The 12,116-nt window shown below is 38.8% G+C and overlaps 1 protein-coding gene across 2 annotated transcripts in view; it reads left to right on the top strand.

Moving 5' to 3' along the window:
• Positions 1 to 5,359, top strand: part of LOC110203110 (SLAM family member 9-like) — a 75,913-nt gene extending 70,554 nt beyond the window's left edge. Inside the window, exon 8 of one of the 2 annotated variants that reach the window (XM_078156203.1) lies at positions 4,669 to 5,359. In XM_078156203.1, the coding sequence (XP_078012329.1) occupies positions 4,669 to 4,686 (18 nt within the window). In that variant the 3' untranslated portion in view covers positions 4,687 to 5,359. Of the gene's footprint in view, positions 1 to 488; positions 1,077 to 4,668 lie in introns of those variants that run through there. The other variant, XM_078156204.1, reaches the window with a different exon arrangement.
• Positions 5,360 to 12,116: the final 6,757 nt, after the last annotated feature.

The following is a 12,116-nucleotide window of genomic DNA, read 5'->3' as shown; positions in this document are numbered from 1 at the left end:
GTTGGGAAATGGCTGAACAAGTGGTATATGATTGTGATGGAATACTATTGTGCAATAAGAAATAATGAGCAGGATGCTTTCAGAAAAACCTGGGAAGATGTATATGAACTGAAACAAAGTGAATTAAACAGAACCAGAAGTACATTGTACACAGTAGCAGTAATACTGAACAATGACCATATGAATGATTTAGCTATTCTGAGCAATATAATGATCCAGGACTTTTGATGAAAAATGCTATCTACCTCCAGAGAAAGAACTGATGAAGTCTGAATGCAGATTGAAACATCAATTTTTTTTACTTTATTTTCTTTGGGGCTTTTTTGGTGGAGTAAGGGTCTGGGTTTACTTTTGAAACATGGTTAAGGTAGAAATATCCTCTGCATGACTTCACATATATAATCATCACATTAATTGCCTTCTCAAGGGAGGGGAGAGGAAGGAGGAAGAGAAAGAATTTGTAGCTCAAAAATTTTTTTTTCTTTTAGGCAACTGGGGTTAAGTGACTTGCCCAGGCTCACACAGCTGGTAAGTGTCAAGTGTTTGGTCTAGGCCGGATTTGAACTCAGGTCCTCCTGACTTCAGGGCTGGTGCTTTATCCACTGCACCACCTAGCTGCCCCTTGGAGCTCAAAATTTTTAAAAATGAATTCTTTTAAAAAATTACATTTGATTGAGAAAAATAAAGGAAAAAATTAATTTAATTTTTCAAAAAACTGTGAAATACTTAGCTATTCCGATCACTATAATGATCCAAGACAATTCCAAAGGATTCATGATAAAAAAAAATTCTGTTCACCTCCAGAGAAAGAACTAATAAGCTCTGAGTACATATTGAAATATAACTTTCTCGCTTTATTTTTCTTTGCTTTTTTGTGATACAGCCAATACAGAAATATGTTTTGTATGATATCACATATATAATTAAATTTATATTATTTTGCTTACTTTCTCAGTGAGTGGGAGATGGGAGAGGGAGGTATCAAATTTGGAACTCAAATTTAAAAAAGAAAATAATGTTAAAATGAATAAATTTTTAAGATATTAAAAATAAAAAAGAATCAATTTTTAAAAGTCTCTTGCTGCCAATGTCTGATCTTCTTGGCTCACATTCTGAGTCAGTCACAAACAAAGCCCTAAGAGTGACACACACACACACACACACCCTAAGGGCCCAGGGGAATGGAAACTTTGGGGTGTGTCCCAAGGATGCCAAGGTTTCTTCTCTTCAGACAGAATACCCAAACACTCAGGGATGGAGGTAGAAGCTTTCTTTTCTTGAATGCCCTGAGCAGAAAATATTTTGCTGACGCCAAGCCAGCTGCAGAGTGAGAATCTAATAGTTGTTTATGAAAACAGAGGCATCAAGCCAATTAAAAAGATGTCCAGGAAATCCCAAACACTTAATTACATTCCCAATTGATAAGGGTGGTGCAGCTGTGGGGAATGAGCAGGGTAGGATCTGGTAACAGGTATGTCTGCAGGCAGCTGAGGGGATGGGACCATCACAGGATGAACTCAGAATCCTTCCTCCCTCAGCCAAAATTTCCCTTCTTATAAAAGGAAAGCAGAGACAGATGTACTTTTTTGAATGGAATTCACACCAGCACCACAGAATCGCAGAATTAAAAGGGACCTCACTGCCATCTAGTTCAACCCACATCAAAACAATTATCCCCTCTCCCAGCATACCAGAACATCAACCATTGGTTTAAAAATCTAGCCTTGTACACTAAGTTTTTTCTTACAAATCTACCTCTGCAACTTCTACCCATCTGCTCCATGGGGCCACACTGAACAAATCCAGTGCTGATTCTATTTAGCAGATATTCAAACACATAGAGATAGCCATCATGTCTTTCCCTAAGACTTCTCCAGGCTAAGCATCCCATTCCTTCACAGTGATCAGAGGTTCCCAAACTTATTTGACCTACTATCCCCTTTAAAAAAAAAAATTACTCAGTGCCCCCTGGAAATCTACTTTCTTTAATTTTTTAACAGTTTTTTGAAACTTGCATCATTTCAAAAAATATAATATATATTTTTAAAAGACACATCTTAAATTTAATATTTATTATAAATTTGTGGCTTTTTTCCTGCATTGAAATTTTGATGACCCAATATTTTGTCACATAACAGTATGGTATCCTATTGTAAACAAGTCATTACACACATATATTCCTGCCGAAGCATGCTGGGTGTCTCACAATGCCTGACACACTCGCCTGCCAACACTTGCTTGTTAAGACCTGTTATCGCACTTGACCACTGAACAGTTATAACTTGCATTTTGTATGTTTATTTGGAAAATAATGTAATTATTATGACTTTAATTCTGTTACATACCAGATGAAACATGTACGAATAGTTTTTCAAAATTCTCTTCTCTTCTTTCTTTATACTTCCATTGCCCAAAGTTAGTTTTATTCAATGCTCCCCAATTGCATACAAGGTTACTCCTGCTAGATCATTCCAGTGCTCCACAGGGGTGGTATCACCCACTTTGGGAATCTATGACAGTGATAATCCTTATGGGGCATGATCTCAAGTCGTTTTCACCAACCTGGTCACCCTCTTCTAGATGCACTATTACCTGGAAATGTACTTCATGATATAGTAGAGTGTTGAATTTGGAATAGAGAACTCTAGGTTTGAATATGACCTCTTATACTTTCTCATTATGCAACCATGGGCAAATCTGTTAACCTCTGTGACTTTAGTTTCCTCATTTGAGGAAATATAGATAATAACCGTAGTTACTTATCTCACGGGATTCATAGGATCACAGATTTAGAGGCTACTGACTACAATTCTCTCACCTTGTGGATGAGTAAATTGAGGCACAGAATGCTCTAAAAGCCTTAAGGATCATAAAGTTATTAAGTGTCAGAGGCAGGACCTGAACCTATAACTCGTCATGACCCTAAGTCCAGTGTACCTACCTACTACATTGTTATTTTCAGAAAGAAGTGAGATAAGGTATTTTTTTTTGAGGCAATGGGTTGATTTGCTCAGTCACACAGCTAATAAGCCTCTGAGGCCAGATTTAAAGTCAGATCCTCCTGACTCTAGGGCTGGTGCTCTATCCTGTACCAGCTAGCTGACCCAAAAGATGGATAAGGTATTAAACACGTTGTAATCCTTAAAGAGCTACACAAATGTCAACCATTATTATTTCTAAGATGTGGCATCTGGTACTAGATACAATATTCTAGATGTGATCTGGCCAGAGTAATGAGTGAATATAAGCTTGTCCAGTCAAATGTAAGCTCCCTAGAGGTGAAGGTCTGTTTTTCAGGTCTTTGTATCCCAGATACCTAGCACGGTGCCTTGCATATAATAGGCATTTAATAAATACTGGATTAGACTGAATTGGATTAGACTTTCTGGATTCTATGTCTCTTCTGAAAGCAATTTATGATGTCATTAGCTTTTCTGGTAGCCATATCAGACACAACCTCAGGACAACTGAAGTCCCAACCTTGCCTGTTCCCAAAGGGTACATTCCATGGCACGCATCTTCTGACTGATGTGATTTCTACAGCAACTCCTAAGGACCATATCCCTTCAGAGGGTGATAGATGCAGGTCATACAATTCATTCAATCATTTAAAACAAAAACTATTAAAAATTAGGATGACGTAAGGCACTGCCCTCAGTGCTGGTGATATAACAACAAAGTCCCTGCCCTCCAGGAGCTTATAATAATAAAATGTTTGATCATCAAGTTATGATTTTAGAGTTTCAAGCAACCTTAGAGGTATCTTATCTGGCCCAAACTAAGGCCAAGGAGAGATGAGGCTATATGCTCACAGCTGATCACACAGTATCCCTCAAGAAGAATGCAAGCTCCTTGAGGGCATGGATTGCCTTTGTTTTTGTCTCTATACTCCCCAGCACCTAGCAGCACAGTGCCTTGTACATGGTGCTTAATGTTTTCTGAAATGAGATTGTGGCAGAGCTGAGACTAGAACCCTGGCACCCTGACTTCCAGACCATTGTTTCATCATGCTGCCTTCTCCACCAAAGTATCACATCCTGAAACTCTTAGAATGAAAACCACACAAATTCACCTGAGTCACAAACAAAAAAGGAGGGAATAAAGATGACCACAATAAAAGCAGAGCACTCCAATTTCAGTGGAGGATAGAATATGGTGAGATGAAGCTCTCTACATACCTTATATCTCAAGATCTTCCAGAACATAGACTACTTAAACACACTGTCTGGTAGGTAGTATACTGTAGTATTAGACTAGCTTGCAATCAAGACACTGAGGTTCTCTTGGCTTCCCCTCTGACCTTAGGTGTCACAAACTTTTGGGGCTTCAATTGTACTATTTTCCTTACCTTCTCCCCAACCTCATCCCTGCCCTAAGGTCCCCCAGGACTGAAAACAAAGACTCTTCCATGGAGAGGGCCATGAAGCCCACAGGAGAGCTGTGTCTTGGAAGCAAAATCTGAAGTGGCCTCATTCCAGGAGTAAGGGACCAAAACCAACTAGTGAGTCTTTTAAGGCAAAGGGTCCATTATGCCAGAGTACTGATGCAAGGGGAATCATAGGATCATAGATACAGAGCTTGAAGGGATTTCTGAGGTCATCTGACTGAACATCTTCCTTTTATAAATGGAATAACTGACAATTAGCCCTTTTTCTCTCTTTTTTTTAGGCAACTGGAGTTAAGTAACTTGCCCAGGGTCACAATAAATGGAATAACGGAAACTCATAAAGATTAAATAGCTTGTCCATGGTTGCAGTATGGAAATATGGCAAAGCTAAGATTCCAGCCAAAGTCTCCTGACCCTGGTACTCCTTTTCATTATAACATAAGAGTGTTTCAACTCATACAAATATGTCTTTTCACTTAATAACTGATCAATACGATGACCCACAACAATTCCAAAGGACTCATGATAAAACATGCTATCAGCCTTCAGACAGAGAGCTGATGAACTCAGAATGGAGACTGAAGCATATGTTTTTCTTTTTCTTACTTTTTTTTGGGGGGCAGGGGTGGAACATTGCTAACGAGGGCTTTTTTTTGCATGACTATACATATTTGTTACAGGTTTTGTGGTTTTTGCCTTCTCATTGGGTAGAAAAGGGAGAATTTGGAACTGGAAAAAAAGAAGAAAAAAGTCCCTGTTTTACATATACACATATATATTATACAAATTCAAATGTAAATGTGTTTTTGCAAAACAAAAAAAAAGCATCTTTTCCAATTTGATTCACTCACCATAGCCATTATACTGGTGTTCTTCATATTCTTTCAGAATTAAACCCATCCTCTAAATCAAAGTTTCTTAACCTATGGTTTGCGAACTTTAAAATATATATATGACTGCATTTAAATATAATTGGTTTCCTTTGTATTTTATACATTTAAAGTCATTATTCTGAGAAAGGGTCCATAGGCTACACCAGACCGTCAGAAGGGTCCATGACAGAAAAAAAAAAGTTAAGAACTTCATTCCTAGAGCTGAGTTTCAGAAGTGGACAGCTCCCTGCACTGGCACCGCTTCCTATGTGAAACAGCTAAGTTCTGGCAACAGTTGAAAAACAGTTTTCATCTGTGAAATGGATCTGGAATCACCAAGGCCATTTCTTATGCAGAACTCCTTTTATTCCAAATGGCATGAACAGACACAGATCCTTTGTCTTCTTGGCTGGTAAATACCATTTCAGTAGGATAACCCTTGATTTGTGGGCATCCCTGCAGTTTAAGTTCTGCTCCTACAAAAGGACTATATAAAACAATGAAAACAGCCCATGCCTGCAGGAAGAAGCTACCAATGGAGCAGTGTGACAGTTGGCTAAATGGTCAGGAGCTTGGCATTGCTGAACTGAGACAGGAAGGCAAACACTGACATTGCCCCCTTCCATGGGAAGATTTCCTTTGCATCTCCTGCTGTTTGGGGAGCACCCACAAAAGATCCCCTCTACTGTGTATTTAAGGGGATCAAGAAGCAATGAGAATGCTAGATTGTATATTTTTAAGGTCTGGAAGTCACCTTGAACACTGTGGAAAGGGTTTGCATGAGTCTGGCAGGTAATAGGGTATGAATAGGGTAGAGAGTGAGAACTGTTAAGTTAAAGGTTGCAGCAAGTCAAAGTGTCAGACCCTTCCCCCCACCCAAGTGCCACAGGATTTGCTGTGGACTTCCTCCACCAACACAGATATCATAGTATATGTAATAAGGGGTAGGTCCTGTGGCCTGGTTAACACCTCATGCCATGTATTACAGTAGTAATAATGAAAGCTAGAAGATAGTATCTTTGCCACATTCAGTGTATCAAAATTGTAGGATCTAAGGCCAACCTCTCAATTCTATTCTGAAAAGAGAGCAAGTCTTCAAAGGTAAGTTGAGACAAACACCTGACCAACCTAAGACCAAAAAAAACCCCAAGACAAATTAAAAAAAAGCCATCCTAGACAGCTAAGTGGTACAATGGGTGACAGTGCTAGAGTTGGAGTCCAGTAGAACTGGGTTCAAATCCCATTTCATACACTAATAGCTGTGTGACACTGGATGAGTCATTTAATCTACCTGCCACAGTCTCCTTATCTTCAAAATTGAAGATAATAATAGCACTTACCTCAAAGGGCTGTTGAGGGGATCAAATGAGATAGCATGTATAGTATTTTGCCAACTTGAAAGCACTATGAATGCTGGCTATTATAGCAGAATGTCTCAACATGACAGTAACATGATTCAGGGCTTAGCTATATTTCCAAACGGTTCAACAAGATCAGACTGAGAGCTTTGACTGCCAGCAACTGCTCGTTCCTCTTCAACCATCCTTAGCCTTTGTGCATCTACCTTTGTTTCCTCCTCCTTTTCCTTCCTATTATCTCCCCCTTACAAAGCCATTTTTAATTCATACACACAGAACAAAAAAAAAAACTTTCTCTGAAGCTTTCAAAGAATTTTTCTCTTCATTATTTTCTTTTTTCTTTATCAAAATTCAGGAGCTATAATTTCTGTTTTCTCCTTTTGTAGAAGAAATTGAGGCTCAGAAAGAAGATGAGTTCTAGGTCAGCCTAGTATAGGGGTAACACATTTGATTCAGATTCATCAGTCAAATCAGTCTTCTCCTAACCACTCCCACAAACTCCAACACACACACACACACACACACACACAAACACACACACACATCATGCTCATTTCCAGCTCTTTTCCTTTGTTTATCTGTTCCATCCCTTCTCCCCTTTCTTGCTCTATTTATCCAAATACAATTCTTCTTTCATGGACTGCTCAAGTCTCATCTTTTCATGAGGCAGTCTCCAAATACTTAATGCCACAATGATCTCCCTTCTCTACAAACTTCCGGCACTTAGTGAACAACACAACTCAGCTCTTAATTTTATTTGAGTTGTTACTATGTCTGTTAACTTTTCTCACACATAATCTTCCCCTGATGCCTCACTGTGGCATGGGGATTCACATAAGATACAAATTTACAGTTAAAAGAGACCTTAGGCTCCAATTTAGTCCAACCCCATCATTTGATAGATGAAGAAACTAAGACTCAAAGAGTCTTCATGACTTGCCTAAGGTCACAAAGCCAATAACTGGCAGAGTTGGGATTTGAGATCAGGACCTATAACTATAGTACTCTTTCCAAGGCTCCATGCTATCTTTCAGTCTTCTTTTCTCCACAAAAATTTTAAATTTAAATTCACCAAGGTTGTAATGGCACGTTACTATGCTGTAATACATTATGACCATAGAGAAGCATGGAAAGATCTATATGAACTGATACAGAGGGAAGTACAGAGCCAAGAAAACAATGACTATAATAATGTAAATGGAAAGAATCAACATGCCCCACATGCGCGCACACATGCACACACACACATGCACACACACATATAAATCAAAAGTGAATGTTGAAAAATTATTAATAAGCATGGCTTAAAAAAGACATTAGAGGGCACCCTGGCCTATTCCTTCATGGAGGTAATAGGTCCACAGGTGTTGCACATTGCACCAATTTTGGGACTTTCCCAATGTATTGATTGGTTGTGGTGATTTTTTTCCTCTTTTTCTTCATCTTTAAAAAAAATACTAGTTGTTATATGGGATGGTTCTCTGTAAAAGGGATGGAAGGGATACTGAGGGAAACTATGTTGATGTAAAAAAAAAAGTCATCAATAAAAACTTATTTTAAAAAATAAATAAATTTACTGAGGTGTAAAGGTTAAGTGACTTGCCCAAAGACCACATAAGTAGTAGCAAAACAGGGATGTGAACCAGATCTTCTAACTCCAAATCTATTGTTCTTTCCACTATATCACATTGCTATGCCAATAGACCATTCACTCTGGTACTTCCTATCAAGCTGAAATGGCTTCATGGAGAGTATTGTTGAGAATTTTTCATGATTTCAGTATGGTCTCTGGCAAGAAAACCTGTCAGAAGGTAGTACAGTAGATAAAGCACCAGGCCTGGACTCAGAAATATCTGAGTTCATATCTGGCCTCAGACATTTACTAGCTATGTGACCCTGAGCAAGTCACTTAACCCTGGTTGCCTCAGTTTCCTCATGTATAAAATGAGCTGGAGAAGGAAATGGCAAACCATTCCAGTATCTTTGCAAAGAAAATTCCAAATGGGATCACAAAGAGTCAGACAGTTGAAATGACTGAACTACCACAACACCCAGTGCTCTGTTAGGTTTGGGAACCATGGAACACTACAGCATCCAAAGACTCAACACTGTTGGTGGCCCAAAGGGCACTGAAGAGACATGGTGGACAATTAGTAAGTTATAACATATTAATAATGTCATACCTTGCATGCAAGAAGTGGTATAGAAGATTAACACCCAGGGAATAAATGGTCAGAGAAGGTGGCAGGCCACTCATGTGGTGAATGTGAGAGTTATCATTTAGACAGTATCTGTGCTCACAGAATATTGGAAGCTCTCCAGTACACTGAATTGTTGCGCAACAGAAGATTTATCACGCAGCACAGCAAAAATTGCACAGAATGAAATGCAGATGGATAGGTTTCAACCTATCTGCACCACTGTTGCATGTCCTCTCCCCCCCAGCACAATACAAGCTGCTTCAGGGCAAGGATTATTTTTTTTTTCATTTTGTCTTTGTATTCCCAGCTGCCTGATGGCAGCAAGACATTGAATATAATAGTCTCCCAAGAATTAAAAACAAGTTGTTAGGGTATGTGAGTAGGCCACAATATATAATCAGTGAGGAACTTTAAAGAAGAATAGAAGTAAAAGATGTCACCAAGAAATTGTATGACAGAAAAGATGGGCTGTTCACATGGCAAGGATGACAAATGGCTGGATAGAGTATTCTTAATCCATCATGACAAATGTCCAAGGGAAGAATTATAGGAAAATATGGATAAGAGGCTCACAAGTTGGGTAAACAGTCTACATTACTGGAAGATATTTCCAATTTGGTAAGATCACTGTTTCATTAGACCAGGGGTTATTAATCTTTTTTTTTTTAGAAAAGACAAGTGGTACAGATGATACAGTGCTAGGTCTGAAGTCAGGAATACCTCAGTTCAAATCTTGTCTCAAGACTCTCCGAGTTGGGTTAATGGTGAGAAAGGAAATGAACATTTCTATGGTGCTTACTCTTGCTAAGCATTTTTATCAATTTTATCTCTAATCCTCACAAAAACACTGTGAGATAGGTGCTATTAATATCCCCACTTTACTGCTGAGGAAACTGAGGCAAGAAGAGATTAAGTGACTTACCCAGGGTCCTACAGATAGTGTCTGAAACTGCATTTGAAGTCAGATCTTTCTGACTCCAAGCCCAGAGTTCTATTCTAACTGCTGTCTGCCTTAGTTTCCTCATCTATAAAATGGAAATAATAACAATACAAAAACATCCACCTCTCAGGGTTGTTGTGGTATTCAAGCGAGATAATATTTGTAATGCACTTCGCAAACCTAAAAATGCTTATATAAATGCTAGCTGTTTGTGTCAAAGATCCCTTTAACAGTCTGGTAACGCCTATAGACTCCCAACTCAAAACAGTGTTTGTTATCTACATTCATAACTGAAGGAACAGCTAAATTTCAGTTAGAAGTGGGAGGAAATAAAGATGTAAATTTTCCCACCCAAATTCATGGGTGCCCTGAAATCTATCCACAGGCTAAACAGGAGCCCAAAGATACCTGATTAAGAACGCCAGTATTGAAGTATTTTAATATCCCCACCATTTAGCAGAGTACCTTGCATACATTAGGCACTTAATAAATGCTTGATGGATTGGATTGCTATGGTATAATGGTACCAGTTGAGGATAGTCAATGTGAATGTCAACCCCAACAATGTCAGTGTGATAGTCAGTTAATGTCAACCCCAACAATGGAGTTGGAAATGACCTTTGATATCTAGTCAAATGCCCTCATTTTTACAAATGAGAAAAACAAGGTATGAAAAGGTTAAATGATTTACCCAAAGTTCCACAGCAAGTTAGAGCTGGGACTAAAATCCAAGTCTTCCGATTCCCAGGAGCTCTTTTATGATAAACAATTTCCCCAAAATAACATAGGTTAGTGGCTAATCTAAGATGAGAACCCAATATCCAGGCCTACCAGGCTCTTTCCTGGACCTCTTCTATTTTCACTCTGTACCAGGGGCTAAATGCCTTTTTGGTGTATCATGGACCCCCTCTCAGAATAATGGTTTGTTATCCACATTCAAAACTGAAAGACATATTAAATTTCAGCTATAAGTTAGTGAAAATAAAAAAATTTTCCCCATCCAAGTTCATGGACTCTCCTCCCAAAATCTATCAGTGTTCCCCTAGGGGAAGGTCTATGACACCCCCCCCCCAGGTTAAGAATCACACTTCCTGGTAGCTGGTATAGACACATTTTTTCCTGTAAATCATGGACAAATCACTTTTTTGTGTGCCTCAATGTTCCCAACTGTAAGCTGACAGATTAGACCACAGGCTCCCAAAGTGGGTGATACTGCCCTCTGGGGGGCACTGGAACAATCGGGGCGGGGGGGGTAGTAGTAGCCTTGGGTACAATTGGAGACACTGAATAAAAATAAGGAGGCAGTGGAAGCATTAGGAAAGAACAGAAGGTAAGAAAATTTTGAAAAATCATTCACACATGTTTCTCTGTTGTGTAACACAGTTAAAGCCGTAGTAATTACATTATTCTCTAAATAAGCACAAAATGCAAGTTATAACCAAGCAGTGGTCAAGTCCACTGACAGGTCTTAAAAAGCAAGTGTTGGCAGGCGAGCATGTTGGGCATTGTCGAAAACTCCAGAACTCATTGGCAAGAGTATGTGCATGTAATGACTTGTTTACAATACAATAATACACAGTTACGTGACACAATAGTGTTATCAAAATTTCAGTGCAAAAAACCCCACAAATTTACACTAAATTATTAAATTTAAGATGTCATTTAAAAAAAACATTTTATTTTTTGAAATGGTGTGAATTAAAAAAAAAAATTAAAGGGTTAAAAAAAGTAGATTTCCAGGGGAACGCTGAGTAATTTTTTTTGAAAGGGGACAGTGGGGCCAATAAGTTTGAGAACCTCTGGATTAGACTATTCCAGACACAGTATTAGTGAGGGCTGATGATGCATATGAATAAAATACTTTGGTGTTGTAATTAAGGGTGGAAGATAATAAGCATTTTTGTAACACCAGGCACAGTGTTAAGCACTTTTTACAAGTGTTTTCTCATACTGATCCTCACAATGATCTTGCGAGGAAGGTGCTATTATTATTCCCCTTTTATAGTTGTGCAAACGGAGGCAACTAGAGGTCAAGTTACACATGTTACACAACTATTGGTAGCAATGGTGGTGTTTTTGTCCTTTGTTCTTGAAGAAGACCATGACATCAGGGAGATGATGCCATGGCATACAAGTAAATTGGATTTAAGTGAGGGAGAGCTGTGCAAAGTCACCAGCCTCGCTTTCTCCTCTGGAGCCATCTGGGTCCAGCGGCAAGACATAGATCAGGATTGGAGATAACCCTGGATGCAATGGGAGACCTTGGCCTTTTTAAACTAAAGTCCTTCCCAGGTCTCAGTTTGACAGACAACGCCCGTTCGGTGATTAAACCTAAGTAAGAAATTATTCCGATTTTAT

The sequence above is a fragment of the Phascolarctos cinereus genome, unplaced genomic scaffold, assembly GCF_003287225.1.
Source record: "Phascolarctos cinereus isolate Bilbo 61053 unplaced genomic scaffold, phaCin_HiC Scaffold_5;HRSCAF=322, whole genome shotgun sequence".
NCBI lineage: Eukaryota > Metazoa > Chordata > Mammalia > Diprotodontia > Phascolarctidae > Phascolarctos > Phascolarctos cinereus.
This window is presented reverse-complemented; position numbering and strand designations above follow the sequence as displayed.